This window comes from Myxine glutinosa, chromosome 1, assembly GCF_964187855.1.
Source record: "Myxine glutinosa chromosome 1, kmMyxGlut1.1, whole genome shotgun sequence".
NCBI classification, from domain to species: Eukaryota; Metazoa; Chordata; class Myxini; order Myxiniformes; family Myxinidae; genus Myxine; species Myxine glutinosa.
The window spans coordinates 322,299,391-322,321,855 of record NC_136261.1 but is presented as its reverse complement, the minus strand read 5'-3'; the positions used below and the strand labels follow the sequence as shown (position 1 = coordinate 322,321,855).

Genomic DNA, 22,465 nt, shown 5'->3' with positions numbered 1-22,465 from the left:
CGCTCGTTGTCGTTGTTGTTGTTGTTGTTTAACTGTGAGGAAGAGCTGCGGGGAGGTATTGGGAGGTCCTAAACTTCCTAACGGTGCCATACAATCACATTCTGGTGCAACGAAGGGTCAGAATTAATGGAAACGAGTCCTTAACTGACATAGACTAAGAATAACTAGCAAGATGTCCTATAGTTGTCTTACATGAGATGCGGTGAACCTGGGCACGACATTTAATGGGGGAAATAGGGGGAGGTCGGGTCTACAGAGTGTTGTTTACAGAAAATGGGACTAGGGAATGGGGGATTGGGGATAGTTGGGAAGTATTGAGGAAATAGGGGAATATTTACAAGCGGATATGGATGGATGCAAATCCCATATCCGCAACAATATATACTGTATATCTGATGGAACAATATTGTCACAAATAATACCATTTTTACTCACCATTTTAACTCTATTTATGTGGAAATCACCATTTTTGCAAAAATATATAACAAATCCATGCAAGACTATGTTGTGCACATAAAAATGAAATTTTGTTATCCGCATTTCCATTTTTGTGTTGTGCCTCTGAATGCACTTAATACTACACATCATTAAATGCATCTGAGATACAACACAAAAAGGTCTACATAATTTTATGCTCTTATAAGTTCACCTGTAATGCCTTCATGTTGTTTGACTTTAAAAAGAATCTCTTTCACATCTGTGTACAATGTCTCTTCATCAGCATTCGCATCAACTGTATGCAATATCTTCAAATGCTCCTTAAAGAACTTCTCCATTGTTCGCCAGTTTTCTTGAAAACCATCAAGCCTATTTTGAACATATAACAAGAACTTTCATTCACATTCATTATGCAAATGAAATTTTGAAAGCATTCACAATAACAACAAAATAATAATCATAAAACTAAGATCGAGGCTCATGGAAAAGGTAGAACAAAATGGAAAGGGGAACAGCAGAGTATAAGTGTGAGTGATATCACGGGGAGGGGGAGATGAACACGAACACATGGAGGTGAGCAAGCTGAATGAAACAAAGCAAGAAGAAGAAGGAGGAATGTGGGCATGAAACAGAAAAGGAACAAACCAACCCACAACTAACAAAGGAAAAGAGGTAGAGGGAGACGGGAAAAATCATAACAACCCAGAAAAAGGGAGTGCTAATAATAGTGTGCGAATGTAATTGTAAAAGAAAAGGGAGTGCTAAAGAGTGCAATTGCTAATGATATGAGTGTGTTGCAACCCTCTCGATATGATTGTATTAAGCCACAGAGTGCATTGGAACCCTCTCGCTACAATTATTGGCCAATTACCTTATGCCAAAGTATTGCTTTACTTCATCATATAAACTCAATTTCAACTCAACTCAATTTCAATAAATGTTCGTTTCCCATTAATCGTAAACTTTTCAAAATCCAATCTCACCCCTCCCCTCCAAATCTTCCCCATCACCCCTTCCCTCCAAAACTTCCCCATCACCCCTCCCCTCCAAAACTTCCCCATCACCCCTCCCCTCCAAATCTACCCCCTTGCCCCTCCCCTCCAAATCATCCACATCACCCATCTCTTTCAAATATTCCCCCTTGCCCCTCCCCTCCAAATCTTCCCCATCACCCCTTCCCTCCAAAACTTCCCCATCACCCCTCCCCTCCAAAACTTCCCCATCACCCCTCCCCTCCAAATCTACCCCCTTGCCCCTCCCCTCCAAATCATCCACATCACCCATCTCTTTCAAATATTCCCCCTTGCCCCTCCCCTCCAAATCTTCCCCATCACCCATCCCTTTCAAATCTTCCCCCTTGCCCCTCCCCTCCAAATCTTCCCCATCACCCATCTCTTTCAAATATTCCCCCTTGCCCCTCCCCTCCAAATCTTCTCCATCACCCATCTCTTTCAAATATTCCCCCTTGCCACTCCCCTCCAAATCTTCCCCATCACCCATCTCTTTCAAATATTCCCCCTTGCCCCTCCCCTCCAAATCTTCCCCATACCCCCTTCCCTCCAAAACCTCCCCATCACCCTCCCCTCCAAAACTTCCTCATCACCCCTCCCCTCCAAATCTACCCCCTTGCCCCTCCCCTCCAAATCTTCCCCATCACCCATCTCTTTCAAATCTTCCCCCTTGCCCCTCCCCTCCAAATCTTCCCCATCACCCATCCCTTTCAAATCTCCCCCCTTTCCCCTTCCCTCCTAAACTCCCCCCACTCACCTCCCCTCCAAGACTCTCCCTCGCTCCTCCCCTCCTAGACTCCCCTCTCACCCCTCCTCCTCAAAGCCTCCTCCCCGCATCTTCCCCCTTCCAACTTTCACCTTCATCTCCCCCAACCTTCTGCCTCGCTCTTCCCCCTCCTCAAATAACACCTCACTGGGCCTCACCCAATCACCATCAAACCTTTTGTCCGCCCCATTCTTCCCTTTCTCCAAGCTATTCTGAAATCTCTGACACACCTTCAACAGCTCTCCCTACCTCTTCCTCCTCTTCCACATCTTACCCTACCCCTCCCCCCCCCCCCCCCTGTTCTGTATCCGATGCTCCCCCTTCCTCGTCATTAACGGTATGGACCTCAAACATCCGGGGCCCTCGCTCAAACTTGACTGATCTCTCCATACAGGTTGCTTCTGACAAACCAGACGTGATCTGCTTAACAGAAACTTTCCTCCTTCATGATGTCTCTGATTCCTTGGTATCTCTCCCAGGTTACTCCCTCCTCCGGTATGATAGACCCAAGCCTCGTCCTGGAGGTGGTAGGCTCCGGGCCAGGTATGGTCCATCTGCACCCCCCCCCACAACTCTCCGACCCTGGGTTTTTCTGAACCATTGGGGTGTCCTGGGGTGGAAATCAACTGGTAACAGTAAATAAACTTGGACTCACTACCCATTTGGTACCTATATTGGATGGTACCCTCAAAACAGCATATTTTTAAATCCGTGTTGCGCCATATTCGACACACGTGTTCTTTTGGTATTTGTGCCTGCTAATATTAACTCAGAATAAAAAGTTATATACCAAAAGAAAGCTGTTCATCTACTGATCATCATAGAATATTGACACATTACTTATAATGGTACCTTAATGGTCATAACTAGTGCTGAATAGCAGTACCCCACTTTAACGTAACATAATTCGGTATCGACCGTACTATTTCATCTTACACACATAATATGAACACATTACACCTGATATGCTTACATATATATTTTATTGGCTTTCTCCTGTATATCAGCTTTAATTTGATACCAGATACATCCCCATAGCTTCAATTCTCTTTTTTATACAGCGTGTCAAAGATACTACCTGTTTCGCGGGAACCATGAATCATATAATCTCGGTAACAGTCTTTGTCTATATTCAAAAGAACTGCCTATTACACTTATAAATGTCATTCATAATCGAATATCATAATCATACTGCCATCTTATTAACATATTAAACAAGAAAAACTTGTTTATTAATCACAGTAGTTTTTAATATCATCATATTAATATTCATACACTGGGTCAAACACCTTCCACAGAACAGTAACAATGTAATGCTCGAATATTTACTGTAAAAGTAAAAATATTTCTTATTTGAAACTAAATTTTAACATCCCATTGAAACAATTTTTAGTATCGAATATTTTGATGATAAACCAAACATTATTGCTCAACAACAGATATCATAATAATATTAACAGTCAGTTTTATCCCTACAATTACATATGTATGTCGTACACTCAGTTAACCACATTATATCATATAATACAAGTATCCACTCTCAAAAGAACACAAACAAACAATTGCATTTTGTTAATTATCAACAAAAGTCAAACACTGCATGAGTGCAGTCAAGTTGGCTTGCTTGCACGAATGGCATATGTCCATCATGATCAGTCATCGTCACTGTCACTTTCATCGGTATCACTGTACAAAACACGATCCATATCATCAGGTGTTTCATCACCTGATTCATCATCACTCTCATCGTCGTCTGACATGACCTGAGCTATATCAGCCAGCTCACGCGGAAGCATGTCTCCATCATACCAGAGAGGATCCAGGCAGCCTTTCTCCTCTTCCCAGCCATGGCCTGGACTTGCTTTGGGAATCCTTGGTCGAGGAACGTGAGCTCTCTTCCAAATTCCCACTTGGTGGTTGACCCTTCGGATGTGCTGTGTGAGGCTCCTCATACATGGTGGAATATTGGCCATGTCTACATTGCCTGAGGGTAGGTGACGATTCTCCTTGGCACATAGCTCATTTATTCTCAGGAGTCGCAGATCATCAACGTGTGATACCTTTCCTCTTCCATACATGGCACATGTGAAGCTGTCTAGTTGATTGTTCAGCTCTTCTGGCACATCCCACGTATCTCCAAGCTTGTTGAGAATAGGGATGTATTGCGGCAGACGAAGCAGCGTTTTAACAGGTTTGATTTTTCCAATCCCTCGGAAAGCGCTAGTGCTGTCACAACCGCTGTAGGCGATAAGTGCCATAAGAGCAGTACTCTTCTCTTGGCCGAAGTCTGCTGCGAGTTTACTGACGTTTATTAGCCTCTGCTTGTTTCCTGTGCCTGTGTCAAACAGTATCTTTATGTCGTTTATCGATGCGGCGTAGTGCAGTAAGATGAAGAATACATCCGAGTCTGGGCTCTTCACTCGAACAAACTCATATTTCTGGCTCCTGGCGTAGTTTACGTATAATATCACGCGCGAGTCTGTTTCTTCTTGAGACGATTCCAGCTGAGGCAACTCTTTGGCATTTGTTGTCTGACCATCTGTGGATGTGAGTTGGTATGCCTTCCCTTCACATATCAAGATCACTTTTTGACCATGGCACCGAGAAGCATACTGGTCACTGTTCCAGAGCCTGAGTAGCAGTCGGATGAACTGGATTTTATTCTCGTCGTTCGAGAGAAACATTTTCCAATCTTGCGGTTTCTTTGTAGCTTCTCCTTTTAGAATCAACTTTTCTCCACAGCCGCGACGTCGCCTCTCCATCGACTTCACTGATCCAGGTAGGTATTGATCTGTGCTGAACACCACATCTCCTGTCTTACTGATGATGTCAAAGACCTTGGAACAGATCTGGCTGAAGTTGTTAGGAATGTCTTTTAGATAGTAGAAGGTGGCATTTCCGTCATACACTGTCAGGGTGACCCTTGCCTGTGGTACAGTGATGTCAGTACAGTCCTTGGTCAGGAGCTGGAATGCCTTTGCCTTGTCTGTCTTTGCTAGGTACCCATCTAGGTACTTTGCTAGGTACTTCACCTGCAAAACACATCAAAATATTGGTAAGTACCAAGCTGAATAATTATTATAAATTGCATCTTAATTATAAAAAATATCTTATATTGCATACTTAACTATGTAAAAAAAGGTGTTTAACTTAACTAATTGACTCGTTCTGTCGCTGTAAGAGACACTTAAATAACATAATTGTACAATCTGATGATCTCAATTTACGCAGGATACAAACATGGAAGGATCTGCATGCCATTTTCGTCAAAATTCCTGCAATAAACTACAGTGATACATCAATACAACAATATATTAAGTAACACATATTAACAATACATAGATTTTGTCATGTGTCCAACATATATGTACATGATATACGTGGCAGCATTTGTAAATTGACAAATGCAGCATCGCCTACAATATCACCCCATACCGGTAGTATCTTTGACACGCTGTATAAAAAAGAGAATTGAAGCTATGGGGATGTATCTGGTATCAAATTAAAGCTGATATACAGGAGAAAGCCAATAAAATATATATGTAAGCATATCAGGTGTAATGTGTTCATATTATGTGTGTAAGATGAAATAGTACGGTCGATACCGAATTATGTTACGTTAAAGTGGGGTACTGCTATTCAGCACTAGTTATGACCATTAAGGTACCATTATAAGTAATGTGTCAATATTCTATGATGATCAGTAGATGAACAGCTTTCTTTTGGTATATAACTTTTTATTCTGAGTTAATATTAGCAGGCACAAATACCAAAAGAACACGTGTGTCGAATATGGCGCAACGCGGATTTAAAAATATGCTGTTTTGAGGGTACCATCCAATATAGGTACCAAATGGGTAGTGAGTCCAAGTTTATTTACTGTTACCAGTTGATTTCCACCCCAGGACACCCCAATGGTTCAGAAAAACCCAGGGTCGGAGAGTTGTGGGGGGGGGGGGTGCAGATGGACCATACCTGGCCCGGAGCCTATGGGGTTGCTATCTTTATTTAAAAAACTCTCTTCCTCACTCGCCCTGCACTGCCCTCTCTCCACCTCACCCCCAAGAATACCTTTGGCTGCGGCTTCCCCTTCGCTCCCACCTTTTGTTCATATGTGTGTTTGCCAGGACATATGTGTGTTCATATTGCCAGGAAACAATATCTCTCCATTCTCAAGACCGAACTCTCTTATCTGTCTCCCTCTTCCAAATCCTGGTGGCGTCTGGTAAAATCTGTTTCTGGTGTTTGTTCCCCCTCCATCCCCTCCCTCACCTCAAACGGCTACACGGCTGACTCCGCACTTGAAAAAGCTGAATGCCTCAACTCTGTGTTTGCCACTAAATCTTGTGTCCCAAACCCATCCCTCTGTACCCACCGTACCCAGTCGTACCCAGCTGCTCCTGGACTCTGTGTCCTTTCCTCCTGACAAGGTGGAAAAGTTTCTGTCAACCCTCGACTCTGATTCTGCAACTGGACATGACGGCATCAGCCCACGGGTCCTAAAATCCTGTTCTTCCGCTCTTTCACTCCCTCTCTCTGTTCTCCTCACCCTCTCTTTTGCTCAAGGTCATCTTCCATCTGCTTGGAAATCAGCCATCACCGCTTTGCACAAAAAAGGTGCAAAAACAGATCCTAGCAACTACAGACCAATCAGCCTTCTCCCAATTATCAGCAAAGTCATGGAATCAATCATTGCTTCAGATATGAAATCTTTCCTCTTCTCCAATGGCTTGATCTCTGATCATCAATTTGGTTTCAGACCTGGTCACACTACTCTGGACATGATGCTTCTGCTTTCTCAACAATGGGTGGAGGTCCTCAATGCCAAACAGGAAATTAGAGCTGTCTCCCTTGACATATCACGCGCCTTCGATACGGTCTGGCACCCCGCTCTGCTCACCAAACTCTCCTCCTTTGGTATCCATGGAAATATCCACGTATGGCTGGTGGACTTCCTCTCTAGTCGTAGTCAACGTGTGGCCCTGAATGGGTTTCTCTCATCTCCTCTTCCTGTTCAGGCTGGAGTTCCCCAAGGCAGTGTTCTGGGCCCTGTGCTTTTTCTGGTCTTCATCAATGATCTCTCTGACTCTCTTGAAAATCCTCTCTATCTCTTTGCTGATGACTCTACTCTCTGTCGCTCCATTCCTCATCCCTCAGATCGGCAGTCTGCAGCCTCCTCACTCTCTGCAGACCTGGACAAAATCCCAGACTGGGCAAACAAGTGGAACATGTCTTTCAATCCTGACAAATCTCACACTCTTACGATGTCTCTCCGAAAAGACCGACTGGACAACCCTCCCATCCACTTTCTGAATAATCCTCTCCAAGAAGTTCTGTCACTCAAGCTTTTGGGTCTCACGATCTGCCATGATCTTTCCTGGGAAAACCACATTTCAAATCTGGCCTCCAAAGCCAGTCGCCGACTGGGCATCCTCCGTCATGTGAAGTCCTTCCTTGGCACACCTGAGCTCCTCACCACATACAAGGCTTTCATCCGCAGCTCCATGGAATACTGCTCTCCCCTCTGGGCTGGTGCTCCTGCCCCCACCGAGCTCGTCTTCACGCTGTTGAAACCAAAGCGTTCAAAATCATTGGAATCTCCCGCGATGAAGCTAACTCCAAGGGCCTTTCACTCACCCACCGCAGGCAGGTTGGTGGTCTTTCCATCTTCTACCGACTCCTCTCTGGCCTTGCCCCCCCCCCCAGCTCTCTCAGGACTCTGTCCCCCAAATATTCCTACAGGTCGCACAAGATCTGCCTGCAACCCTCTTATGGTTAAACTGCCAAAATCAAGACTCTCTGCTCACCTTCACTCCTTCATTCCTCTTTTCTCCCACCTCTGGAACAAACTCCCTCACTCTCTTCAATCCCACTCCACCCTCCAGGTCTTTAAAACAGCTGTTCACCACCATCTCTTATCTTCCCCCATCCAAAACCTTGATCTTTTCTACCCCCGCTGCACACATCTCCCTGCTCTCAAATGTTTTGTTTGTGTGCTTCCCCTTCTCTCCCCATCTTGTCTTCTGCTCCCTCTTTTTATATATCTTGTTTGTCTGGTTGATTTGTTTGTGAAATAAATGTTAGCTCTTTCACGAGCCTCGATTCAGTATTCAAAAAAAAAAAAAAAAAAAAAACTCAGCACCTTATCCGTTGCCTTCCTGTTCTTTTTGCTCTTCATCGGGGAGGGAAGGGAAGAGGGTCCAAACCACAGAGAGTTCAGATGGTGTAAGACCAGAAATGAGGCGGAAAAATACAGAGTCCACCAACCTGTCTGCAATGGGAATGTGATAGGCCCATGCATTCAGCTTCATCATGGAAGACTCCAATGATCTTGAAGACCTTGTTTCCATGTTGTGAAGCTGAGCAAAGGTTTGAGGCAGGGGTGCCAGCCCAATGGGAGAGCAGTACTCCATCAAGCTGCAAATGAAGGCTTTGTAGGTGGGCAGGAGTTCCGGTGAGCCAAGGAAGCACTTTGCACGATGGAGAATGCCCAGTTGTTGACTTGCTTTGTATTGTATGCCAACATCGAAGTGTGTTTGGCCAAAGAAAGATCAGATGGTGAGACCCAAGAGTTTGAATGACTGAACTTCTTCACGGGGATTGTTAAGAAAGTAGATGGGAGGGTTTACCAGATTCCAGCCTTAACAGGGAGATGAGATGAAAGGATTCCGTTGAGAACCACATGTTGGCTATGAGAGTAGAGGAAGTCCGTAATCCATACACAGAGAGGTTGCAGAGCAAGGCAGGATGCCAAACTGTATCAAATGCACGAGATATGCCAGAGAGACGGCCCTGATCCCATGTCTGCCACTAAGGGCCTCCATCTATTGTTGGGAGAGTAGAAGCAGCCTGTCGAAGGTGGAGTCCCCTCATGAGCCAACTCCACACCTTGTCTTAATCCAAATTCGTGATCTGAAATGAGGCTCGTGGAGAAAAGAAAGGATTTCTTCTCAACTGATATGATGGATTCCATAACGTTGCTCATGAATGGAAGTAGGATAATAGGTCTGTCATTAAGGTTATCGATTTTTGCACATTTTTTGTAATGCAATGATGTTGGTTGATTTTGAAGCATATATAAGATGACATTGGGCAAATAGTTGGCCGAAAAGAGGAGAGAGCAGATGTGCAAGAGCAGCAGAGCAGGTTTTCAGGACACACAAATTGATGCTGTCTGATCCAGTTGCAGAATCAGATTTGTGGGATGCCAGAAACTTCTCCACCTTCTCAGGTGCATAAGACACGTGGTCCAAGAGCAGTTGGGTAATGACTGGGAAGGGTGGGTACCGTGAGTGAGGGGTTGGGGCCGTAATATTTGGAAGCAAACACAGAATTGAGGCATTCGGCCCTCTCACAAGTGGAGTCAGCTGTGGTGTCATTTAAGGTGAGGGAAGTGACAGAAGAGGCGCATACTCCAGAGACAGACTTAGCAAGGTGCCACTAGGTTTTAGGAGAGGGAGACAAGTTTGAAAGTTAAATCTTGATTTCAGACTTGTGTCGTTTTCTGGCTCTCCTGAGAGGGACGGGACTTTTGGACTGCAATGCAGACCTCCATGCATTAACCTTACCCAATCTAAAGCTCCCAAATCACTTCTCATATCCTCAAAGTTTGCCCTCCTAAATAAATTCCAACAGCTTTACACCACTATCCCAAACTTCACAACTCAACAACAGAGTTTTCTTTAATACATTGTGGTCACTTCTCCCCAGATATTCTCCCACCTCCACATCCTCCACCATATTGGGACCATCCATAACACTGCTTCCCCATCCCCTTCTCATGGGTTTCCCTACAAACTGGGTTTAAAAAATCTTGAACAGATTTAAAAAATCCTCTTCTGCTTTACATTTCCCACTTCTGGATGCAATCTTTCCCTGTTCGGTCGACCACAGCCTGAAAGTAAAAAAGAGGAAAGGTAAAATGGTAGTAAGGTAGAGTCTTTTTCCTCAGAGAGTATTTAATGCGTGGAATTATCTTCCTGGAAAGGTAGTGACAGCAGAAACAGTATGTCGGTTTAAACTGGAATTATATGGGTACTGAGAAGCAAAAAGGGGTACATGGACAGGAGCAGGACTAGTTGGTATATCAGGTATGGGTGGGTGTTGATAGAATTCATTTATACTAGGGCATGCCCGTACTATATATATGCCCGTACTATATATCTATCTAAAATTATATCCCCCCCCTCTATTTACATGAAATGGTTTGGTTCATTCGCAACGCCAAAGCGAACGGCGAACGGCTTGCGAGTACAGTGACAACCCCCCCCCTCTATTTACATGAATGGTTTGGTCCATTCGCAACGACCACAGAACCCCCCCCCTCTATTTACATGCAATGGTTTGGTCCAAAGCGAACGGCTTCCGGAGTTTGGTAAAGCAATCGCCATCGCGTGCACAAACGCGTGGTTGCCCGTTCCTTGCCAAAAAAAAAAAAAAACGCTACCCGTACGCTCTACCCCGCCCGTACGCCCGTAAACAAAAAATACAACGCTCTTCGCTTCCGCCCTTCGCTCTGACTGAATTGGGAGAAATAATGCGCATAAGAAATCGAATTACGTACCGTAATGGCGGTCAGCTCGTAACGCGCTCAGCTCCGCTCGTCTCACATCGGCCACGCCTACGCAACAAAGCGTTCTGTGATTGGCTGCCGGAAAGCGTGCTGCCGGACAGTCTTCACTGTCCGGAAGTTCGCAAATCGCAGTTAGGATGAATCGTTTTAATTTAATCGCAGTTTGAATTCGTTTTAAAACATAGTTTAACGGCAACATAGTTTTCCAACGTGAAATAAATGAATACGCTGTCAAATGTGCCGTCCGAGGCAGAGTCTGATCGCCACGTTCGGCACACGTGATAGCTCGCTGCTCTCTGATTGGTTGAATCGTTGTTTGGACATAGCTCGGTAAGTAATTGTCCGATTAATATGAAACCTTGAAAAGGCACATCCTCGGGTCCCCAGCAATATACCTGGCAAGTTTCAAGTATATCGGACCCGTGGTTGTCGAGAAACAGCGGTCACAGACACACAGACACACAGACACACAGACACACAGACAGACACACAGAGATTGCTGGAATTATAGATAGATGGTGTTGATCAAGCATAGGTATTGTAATGAAATTTATTTAAGACCTCGCTCCAAGATAAGAGGCTTTATTGAAATCGATCTTCACATCCTACGCACATGTAAGCAATCATCTCGGTTGTCCTATGAAGCATATAAAGGCATATATAAATGGGTAAAGGTTTCTAACACATTTGCCATCAATCAACAGCCTCATCTTACCAAGATCACTGTATAGCCCATTCAGCCTGTCGAAATCACCTATCCTAGCTCACAAAGCATTCGCATATAAGTAGGCATTCAAGAAGCATCACGCCTCCGAATCACACCTCCGAATCCTCTTCTTCTTTTTCATTTTTATCACAATCTCCCTCCGTTAAAATCATGGGCAGCAGTAGCAAGAGCCAGATATCAGAACGTGTAAAATCTACCAGCCAAAACACATAGGTTGCTGACATAGCCTGCCAGGACAAGTGTGATATAGCCGGTCAGCGCACGGGCCCCCAACGCTCGGTATCGGCATGCCCCCCTCGTCGGAAGCCTTACTCTGAGGGCTCTGAAGGCTCCCTGGCGCAGGTGACAAAGGTGACAAACCCATGGGGTCCAAAGCGGTGTCGCAATTTGCCGCATTGTCCGGGCGCAAATCCGACCTGGCGGGGGAACCCGGGGCGACCTCGACCGGTACACTCATGCCGGGCTGCAGGTCAACCTCCCCACAAGGTGCGAGATGCCGGACCGACACGGTGGTGTCTCTACCGTCGGCCAAATGAACATGCAAGTATTCCAGATTTGCTTCCAATATTTCCACACGGTCTACGAGCGGTTCGTATTTGCTCTGTCTGACCGCCCGCTTCAGGAAAGCCGGGCCTGGCTCCGCCAACCACGAGGGTAGAGGCTGCCCGCTAGAACTACGACGCTGATACTTGAACATCCTCTGTGAGGTGTGGCATTAGTTGCAGTACATAGCAGGGACCTGATGGCGTGTAACGCTTCCGGCAAAACACGCTCCCACATGTTCGAAGTCATCCCGCGGGTTCGCAAGGCCATGGTAACCACCCGCCATATAATCCCATTGTAATATTCAATTAAACCGTTCCCTTGGGGATTTACGCAGTGGTGAGGCTCGAAGTAATACCCCGCTCAGAGAAATTGCTTGATTTCCCGAGATAAGAACGCCGTCCCCCTGTCACTGTGTATGAAGGCAGGATGGCTGGACATTAGGAACAACTGCCGGAGACATCTAATTACTGTAGTGGACGACATGTCCGAGCACGGAAATGCGAACGGAAATCGTGAATACTCGTCAACTATCGTGAGAAGATAGCGGTGTGCGCCGCCGCCGGTCAAGGGCCCTTTGAAGTCGATGTTCAGCCGCTCCCAAGGCCGTCCAGCGTGTATTAACGTACCCATAGGGGGCTTGCAAAAACTCCGCAAAAGCGCTCCAACTTGATGAACTTGTCCATGGTCCTTGAACGTCTCAGAATCGATTTCAATAAATTGTAATGAAATTGATTCAAGACATCGCTCCAAGATAAGAGGCTTTAATGAAATCGATCTTCACATTCTACACACATGTAAGCAATCATCTCGTTAGTCCTATGGAGCATATAAAGGCATATATAAATGGGTAAAGCTTTCTAACACATTTGCCATCAATCAACAGCCTCGTCTTACCAAGATCTCTGCATAGCCCATTCAGCCTGTCGAAATCGCCTATCCTAGCTCACAAAGTGTCCGCATATAAGTAGGCATTCGAGAAGCATCATGCCTCCGAATCACACCTCCGAATCCTCTTCTTCTTCATTTTTATCATAGGTATGATGGGCCAATTTTTCTCCTTCTGTGTCAAATAACCGTTTGTAAAAATTATACTAAAAAAGTTGATCTTCTAGGATTACAAAAGACTTACCTACGCTGAAGAGAATCATAAAAAACGACGCTTTCATTTTCAGGTAAAGATTCTTCTTTAGACTCCTCTGTGATTGAGAAAAAATATTCACATCAGCATATATATTCACAAATATGAAAACAATTCCAGGCTACAGTACTTTGATCTCCAATTTAAATGGTGAGGAATTTCAGTCTAGCAGAAAGCTAGCACTTAACTCGGAGATTAAAGGACTACAAACAGTGCATACGAGTTTTCACGGTAGATAAAAAGCAAGACCTCATGAAGAGAAAAATAGAGTAGACACGCTGATAGGTGTGAGACTGTCAGCGCTTCTTTTTCTTTGGCACGTTTTTTTTGCTTCTTAAGATAAATGAAATAATGAGGTTGTACTCACTAAAAAGTGACGCTCGTTGGAAAACTGTGGGATAGGAAGTTTCAAAAAAAATGGCAATGTCAAGCCCTGCTGGAGAGGTAACATCAGAAGCGTCATTTGGACAAGTAACAAGTGCAGAAATCGTGCTTTGGCAAGGATCTTCTTTCACATCAGTTCCAGTCAAAACCTTATCCAAAAGGATGGCTTGATTTATTGTTGTTGGAAAGCCATCTAAAATCCATCCATTCTCTGGAGGAGTATTTCTATATAAAAGAAGTGAATTGATATATTGTCATTCTATAGTTTTGCACATATTGCGAGCTTCTAAGTCAAATAAAATCACTGTGGAATATTTGTATTGCAAGAGTAATGATTTATTTATTTATTTATTACTATTACTATTATTATTACAACTATCTTTTAATACAAATAGTGAGGCTCAATAAAGAGAAGAATGCCAAGAAAAAATAGGACAACAGGCACAAAATGGGAGAAAAGTAAAAAGGACAAGGACATCGGGATGTATCATAGCAGAGGGGAATGAGTTTCAGGTGAAAGTGGGAATGGGGTCTCATTGGGTGAAATAAAGCTCAAATGTAGAAAAGGGAAAAACCATGAGGCAGCAGTAGGTAGCAGACTTGAAATCGTGAAGGGAAGAGTATTTTAAACCATTTTCAATGGTTCAATTTCAATACTAACGTAATCATAAGACTTTAAACAAACAAAAAATGACCTATTTTGGGGGGCAAACCTGGACCCACTTTGACCCCCATGGCCCCCTTTGGTCCCCGATTTTTTTTTAATGCCGTGAAAAAACTTGAGCTGCAACATACCAAATATCATTTTAGATAAGTTTGGACACAATACCATCAGCAGTTTTGGAGAAGTTGCAAGTGCTTACGGACGGACTGAAGGACGGACGAGGCGCCATCCCATAAACTCCCTGAAACTGTGTTCCAGGTGAGCTGAAAAGCATATGGCCACCATGTTGGTGCTTACTACTATGCGAAGTCAAGGACTTCTTCAGAACCATTATGTTCACAATCGCCATGCACATGCCGATCAAAGCGACAGTTAAAGGGATTTTGAGCTCATAGGCGTCACGGGCCTTGTAAAGGTAGGCCTCAGCAATTGAGGTAGTGTCTGTTGTCTATACACCGTCAAAATAACTTTGCGGCATTCTCTCAAGGAGAGCATTGACCGCAGAGGTTACACAGGTCCTTGTAATTATTTCTGTCTGTTTTCTCAAAAACGACTAGCCCTGGGACCATAAAACCAATATTTTATCCAAGAACTTCCAGGAATCTCACGATATTGTGAAAGAAAACATCCGGAATTATTTACTTTTAACGATGTGCATATATGCATCAGGAAGAAGATAATTAGTTTTGGGTAATTCACTGTCACTTGGGAGTTGCAATTGCACCGGGTTTCTGCATATCTCGTGGGATTGTGAATTGAACAGGCGATTGTAACGGGTTCCTGTGAAGTCGGTGATGGTATGATAGAGGAGGGAAAAGCATTAAATATTCTGCCGTTTTGATGTGAGAATGCCCATTTGCTTTTATGCGTGGGAGGAAGGTGAAGAGGGGAGGACAGTGTTGGGATTAGAGAGCAAAGATGGGACAGAGTTGGGAGAGAGAGGTTGATGCCCCAGGGGTGGGGTTTGGGGACTTTCAGGGAGGGGGTGGGGGTTGAGGAGTTGCGGTGGTGATTGGGTTTGAAGGCTTGAAGAGGGAGGGGATTGACTTCAAGGTTGGGAGGGTGAGGACTTGGGGTTGTGAGGGGAGGGGGAGCAAAGATGGGATAGAGTTGTGAGGGGAAGGGGGAGGCTTTGGGGAGAGGGGGGCTGGGACTTTCACTGAGGGGAGGAGTTGTGGTGGGGTTGTGGGGAAGAAGTTTGAAGGCTTGGAATGGGGAGCGGATTGACGCCTTAGAGCTGGGACAGGGAGGGTGAGAACTTAGGTTTAGGAGGGGGGGGGGGTTCATGATTTGGGGTTTGCGGAGGTTGAGGACTTGGTCACATTTTGCATTATGCAGGTGTTCCACAGGTTCCTACTAGTCGCTCGCAATAGCACATACTCCCTTCTGGATGTGGTAATGGTAGACTTAATGTATAACCTTTCGTGTTCCTCCTCTGACCCCCTTGGTTCCTTTTGGACTGCCAAAAGGACTGGACTGCCATTGGCAGAGCATCTAATATTGTTTGCACCTGGGAAAACTACCACAAAAGTATTTTGTCTATCCTGGTTTCTTTCTTTCTGTCTCTGTCTCTCTCTCACCAGGTTCTCCCACCCTGTCTGCAGCTATCCTGTCCATTCTTTCAGGCCTCATACACTGAATCCTGTAATGAGGCAGTTCTGGTCACACAGCTTGCTTTCTCAACATGGAAGATGAGCCTACGTAATACAACTTCAGGTCACTTCATAAGGCTTGCAAAAGGTGTACTTCCATCCTTTGGCAAGCTAGAATAGATAATCTTGAAAATATTGCGGCTGAACTATCCAACCAGCCTCCTTCAAAAATGAGATGAGGAAGATGCTTCAACTCTGGGTTCACTGACAAGCCTCATCTCCCCAACCCATCCTGCTGTCACATCTTACCCCCTTGTACACACTGTCTTCTGGGCTTTGTGTCCTCATTGAAGAAGGTAAAGAAATTCTATCCAGCTTCAGGTCTACTTCAACAACGAGTCAAGATGTCACAAGTGCCAGTGTTATTATCGCCTCCTCTGCTACTCTTGCTTCTCCTCTGTCTGCACTCCTTAGACTGTCCTTCCACTTTAGCAGCCTCCAGTCTGCCTATAAATCATCTAAATCACTCTTGTTTCCAGCGATCCTCTCAACTACAGACTACAGTAAGCTTCGTTCTAAGACTACAGACAAGTAAAGTCATTGAATATATCTTATCACTGCTGATGACAATTTTTTTCCTCTTTTCGCTTGATCATTGACCATCAGTTTTGCTTCCATCCAGGCTGGACTAGTAGGATGGCCGAGACTCTAGAGGTATGCACACTTGCCTTCAAGCTGTCTAGCCTGGGTTTGAATCCAAACCCAGGTATAACCTGTCATGCCAGTGTTTCACAGGCAGGGTGATTCATATATGTGTGTGCCGTCCCTCAGATGAATGTTAAACTGGGCGTCCTGTTTGCTGGTATTAGTTGGTGGACGTTAAACATCCCATTGTGTCTTTCTTGAAGAGTAGGCGAGCTATAACCGGCACCATGGCCAAATTCCAAATTCTTGGCCGAAGCTACAGAGGGCATTGCATCAGCGGCACAGCCATGCCCTCAGCCAATGATGCTACTCCACAATGTTTTGCTGTACATGAAAGACAAAACCAGCCTATACCATTTGTCTTCGCATGAAACGTATTCTCCCTTGCCGAGCCAACCTGCATTCCCCTGACTGGAGGGAACATATCTCTGCCAAAACTACTCACACTGGAGTGTAAAATATTTTTGGAGCTTTATTTTCTCCAATTACATAACAGTTTAAATGATGCGAGTTCTGTTGTCATAACAGAACAGTTTCCAATTGATTTCTTAGTAAAGTGTTTATTTGGGAGATCAATTATATTTGAAGGGATGCCAATGCATTTATATTTTACCCTGGAACATTACTGAACCTCAAAGGTGCACATACCTCATGTAAGAAGCAACATTCAGTGTGGCAACATTAATTCAGACAAAAAATAAACATAGGACAAATATTGCCATCGTTGTGAGCATAGTACATCCCGGTGAGCACATCCCGGTGTGTACCCCGGTTTAGAATAGGTACACCGTATCCCTGCGTGTCGTAAGAGGCGACTAAAAGGGTTGGCGTCAGGAAGGGCATCCGGCCATAACAACATTGCCTCAAAAAGAGCACCATGACAATTACGACTACGTATGGGCAGGGTACAGCCCGAAGTATCCCGTGGCCCCACTCCCTCTCGTCAAAACTCAAGGTGGGGAACCCGATCGAAGCAAGGGTGGAAATCATTCCATTTATGACGACGAAACGTCTGATGCCCGACGTGGAGATCGGTTTCTGTGATTTGGGACATGGAATGTAGGGACAATGACAGGGAGATCAGGAGAAGTGGTGGAAGTATTGGTCAGAAGAAGAGTGGACATATGTTGTGTGCAGGAGACGAGATGGAAGGGAAGTGGTGTGAGAATGGTGAAGGGTAGGCAGGGACAGAAATACAAGTTTGTGTGGCAAGGGTGCCCGGAGGGCGTGAATGGTGTTGGTGTCCTGTTTTCTGAGGAGTTTGTAGACAGTGTGGTGAGTGTGACTAGAGTGAGTGAAAGGTTGATGATGGTGAAAATGATGATTGGAAAGCTCTTGGTGAACATCATCTCGGGATATGCTCCGCAGGTTGGTCGGAGCGATGAAGAGAAGGACAAGTTCTGGTGTGCTATAAAGAAGCTGATGGAAAACGTGAAAGATGAGGAAGTTGTTGTGGTCGGAGGAGACCTAAATGGACATGTGGGAAGGAGTATGGACGGTTTTGAGGGAGTTCATGGGGGTTACGGATATGGTGTGAGAAATGGAGAAGGTGAAAGGATTTTGGAGTTTGCTGATGGAGCTGATTTGTTGATTTGTAATACTCAGTTTCAGAAAGAGGATAATAAGCTTGTGACATACACGTCAGGTGGGTCGACGACAACCGTTGACTACCTGCTGGTGCGTAGGCGAGATAGGGGGCACCTCCGGGACACAAAGGTGATCCCGGGGGAGGAGGCTGTTTCACAGCACCACTTGGTTGTCTGCGACATAAGGGTGAAAGGTGCGAGGAGAGCTCGGCGGGTGAAGTACCAACCGAGAATGAAGGTGTGGAGGTTGAAAGAGGTGACAGTGAGGCATTAAAAGAGAGGCTGAGTATGGTGGAGGATGATGTGGTTGAGCTTGAAAGTGGTTGGATGTCAATGAAAGATAGTCTGTTGGGAGCCGTTGGTGAGGTATGTGGATGGACAAAAGGACCACCGAGGCACTCGGAAACATGGTGGTGGGATGATGAAGTTGGAAAGAAGATTGACGAGAAGAGGAAGAAGTTCAAGGAGTGGCAGAAGGCGAAGGGTATGGGGGCAGAAAAGGCAGAGCATGAAAGTTATAAGGCAGCCAAGAAGGCTGCAAAGAAAGAGGTAGCAAAGGCACAGGAGGCATGTAGGAAAATGTTCGGAGAGCGCTTGGATTCGGAAGAGGGTCAGAGAGCGGTATTCAGGCTTGCAAAGCAGATAGCGAAAGAGAGGTGTGATGTGATGGGGGTGAGTTGCTTGAAGGATGAAGTGGGACAAATCGTTGTGGACCCTGTTGAATGTTGTTGTTGAATGCCGAGATTCAAATACTGTTGAATGCAGAGAATGAATGGGATGGCAACAAAGAGAGTAACCCAGTTTTAGGACCGGCAGAGAAGATAACCGAGGAGGAAGTTGAGGAAGCGATAAAAGCAATGAAGAGTAGAAAAGCGGGAGGGCCAACGGGAGTTGTGGGATATGTTGAAGGCAGCGGGAAATTGGGGTGTGAAGAGAATGACAGAGATCTGCAATCCGGTGGTGAAAGAAGGCCGCATTCCAGTGGATTGGGAACTGAGTACCCTCGTCCCTCTATACAAGGGGAAAGGTGACCCTCTGGACTGTGGCTCGTATCGAGGAATAAAGTTATTGGAGCATGGAATGAAGGTATTGGAAAGGGTGTTGGAGAGGAGGATAAGGAAGAAAGTGAAGATTGACAAAATGCAGTTTGGATTTATGCCAGGAAGAGGAACGACAGACCCGCTTTTTATTGTGAGGCAGTTGCAGGAGAAGTACATGGAGAAGAGGAAGAAGTTGTTTCTTGGGTTTGTTGATCTGGAGAAAGCATTCGATATGGTTCCACGTGAAGTAGTGACATGGGCATTGAGGAAGTTACGAGTGGAGGAATGGTTGATCAGAGTAGTGATGGCAATGTACAAAAGAGCGCGCACAGCTGTAAGGACGAAGGGCGGGAACAGTGGTGAGTTTGAGGTGAAGGTGGGAGTGCATCAGGGGTCGGTACTAAGTCCACTACTATTTGTAGCTGTCATGGAGGTGCTGGCTCAGAACGTAAAGGAGGGTTTACCATGGGAGTTGTTGTATGCAGATGATCTGGTGTTGATTGCAGAAAGTATGGATGGACTGAAGGAGAAGATGAACAAGTGGAAGGAATGTATGGAGACAAAAGGTCTGAAGGTGAATATCGGAAAAACGAAGGTGATGGCAAGTGGTAAAGCATGTGGTAAGGTGGAAAGAACTGGGAAGTGGCCGTGTGCAGGAAGGGTGTCAGAGTGAATTCCATTCAATGTACAATGTGCGCTGAGTGGGTTCATCAAAAATGTAGTGGTTTGAGAGGGTCATTAACCAGTGTGGCAGCTACATTCAAGTGTAAGGTGTGCACAGAGGGAGCTGCAGATGGAGGAAATGTTGAGTTGGATCTTGGAGATGGCGTGAAGCTGGAAGGTGTGAAAACATTTTGTTACCTTGGAGACATGCTGAATGGAGAAGGTGGATCAGACTCGTCAACGGTTGCTCGAGTGAGATGTGTATGGAAGAAGTTTCGGGAACTGAGTGGCGTGCTGACGAGGAGGGGAGTGTCATTGAAGCTGAAGGGAAAGGTGTATGCTGCATGTGTGAGAAGTGTTATGATTTATGGGAATGAGACATGGGTAATGAACGTAGAGCAGCAACGAAGGCTGGAAAGGGTGGAAATGTGAATGGTTCGGTGGATGTGTGGAGTATCGTTGAGAGAGAGGAAGACAAATGATGAATTGCGAAAGATGATGGGAATAGAGCCTGTGATGGATGCTGTGAAGAGAAACAGGTTGATATGGTTTGGTCATGTGTGGAGGAAGGATGAAAGTGACTGGTTGAAAAGAGTGATGGGAATTAATGTAGAAGGAAGTAGAGGACGGGGAAGACCGAGAAAGACTTGGCTAAAGATGGTCGAAGAAGAAATGCGGGCAAGGGGGTTAACAAGGGGAGATGCAGAAAATAGGGCAAAATGGAGAACATTGTCATGGGGACCGCAAGGCTAACCCCCGCTCTTGCAGGGAAAATGGCCTTTAAATGCCTGTTGTTGTTGTTGTTGTTGTTGTGAGCATAGATACAAAGCACTACAAACTATTACATAAACCAGTGGTCCTGCTCGACCGACTAGTTAAGTTCAGTTAAGCCAAGAAGGCTGCAACATAATCAGTCACGACATAATCAGTTACGTCTCAACTAGTTAAGATCAGTTATGTAATCATCGGCATGGTACTCGCTCATTTCCGGGTCTTCTGTGTAATGGTAACACAGCTTTGGGGTATGGTTTGTGATCCAGCTGGGAGTTCTGGGGCGACTGGTGATCGTGGTCTCTCAAAACACGCTGTTCTCTGAGTTATCCAGAGGCGATATCCGTTACACCAGGGGTCAAGGTTGAGACCCGCCGGTCGTCACAATATTAATGGATTCACACTGATTGTCCATGTTACACAGAGATCATACAACTTTGTTAAATATTTAATGTGTCATGAACTATGAGAATTGATCTACTCACTGGATAGTGTGCCATAATATGTCTATCAGATACTCATCTGGGACAGATTTGCCAATCTTCAAGAGATTATGAACTTGACTTCCAAGTATGTCACTTGTATATTCCTGCATGTAAAATAAAAATGGTACATATTTTATTCTATAACAATAAAATGTTGTCAATATTCATAAAATCCCATTATAAACAAACTTTTAAACATGCAAAAAAATTGTTTGTTATTCAAAAAACTAAAAACGTTGATTACAATGTGCAGGTTAATAGATTGCAAAAAAAAATCCACGTTGCAAACCGAGTCTGTTTATAAATATAAATAAACCTATAATAAATTATAATAAATTATTAGGCCAGACCACAATCCATTGCCGTTGTTGCTCACATTTTGTGTCGACTCGGCTGTTATGGGACACAATGTGTGCCTTGCTGCTCCATAAAACGAGGAGGTGTAATACATTATTTAACCGACAAGGTTTGCATGGTCACAAGGAAGCGAGTGTGTGGTATGTCGTCCTGGCAAGACCATAAAACGGCGATACCATGGTTGGCGGCTCCACTATCCTTTACTTGAGAGCTTTAAAAAAAAAAGCCCGCTTGGAGTTTGCAAAAAAGCACCTAAAGGACTCTCAGACTGTGAAAAACAAGATTCTGTGGGCTTTCATGTGTCTTTCACTGAGGAGAGGTTCCGTCTGGCCACTCTGCCATAAAGCCCAGATCGGTGGAGTGTTGCAGTGATTGCAGTGTCCTTCTGGAAGTTTCTCCCATCTCCACACAGGATCTCTGGAGTTCAGCCAGAGTGACCATCGGGTTCTTGGTCGCCTCTCTTACCAAGGCCCTTCTCCCCCGATTGCTCAGTTTGGCCGGGCGGCCATCTCTAGCAAGACTCCTGGTTGTTCAAAACTTCTTCCATTTAAGAATTATGGAGGCCGTTGTGCTCTTGGGAACCTTCAATGCAGCAGATTTTTTTTTGTAGGCTTCCCCAGATCTGTGCCTCGACACAATCCTGTCTCTGAGCTCTGCAGGCAGTTCCTTCGTCCTCATGGCTTGGTTTTTGTTCTGGTATGCATCGTCAGCTGTGAGACTCTATATCGACAGGGGTGTGCCTTTCCAAATCATGTCCAATCAATTGAAGTTACCATAGGTGGAATCCAATGAAGGTGTAGAAACATCTCACAGATGACCAAGAGAAATGGGAGGCACCTGAGCTAAATTTCAAGTGTCATAGCAAAGGGTCTGAATACTTATGTCAATGTGATATTTCAGTTTTTTCTTTTTAATAAATTTGCAAAACTTTCTAAAATCCTGTTTTCTCTTTGTCATTATGGGGTATTGACTGTAGATTGATGAGGGAAAAAATAAATTTAAACGATTTCAGCATAAGGCT

General features: G+C 44.9%; 1 protein-coding gene and 1 long non-coding RNA gene across 4 annotated transcripts in view; one reads left to right on the top strand and one right to left on the bottom strand.

Annotated features, from left to right (window-relative positions):
- The window catches only part of LOC137411246 (sperm flagellar protein 2), a 135,346-nt gene extending 121,490 nt beyond the window's left edge, over positions 1-13,856 (bottom strand). For 2 of the 3 annotated variants that reach the window (XM_078769699.1, XM_078769700.1), the window contains exons 1-2: positions 13,189-13,855; positions 650-807 (exon numbers count right to left, since the gene is read on the bottom strand). In XM_078769699.1, coding sequence (XP_078625825.1) covers positions 650-776 — 127 coding nt within the window. In that variant the 5' untranslated portion in view covers positions 777-807; positions 13,189-13,855. Of the gene's footprint in view, positions 1-649; positions 808-13,188 lie in introns of all 3 variants that reach the window. The other variant, XM_068096630.2, reaches the window with a different exon arrangement.
- LOC144889474 (uncharacterized) overlaps positions 1-22,465 on the top strand; it is a 60,592-nt gene that overhangs the window by 32,898 nt on the left and 5,229 nt on the right. The window lies entirely within an intron of this gene.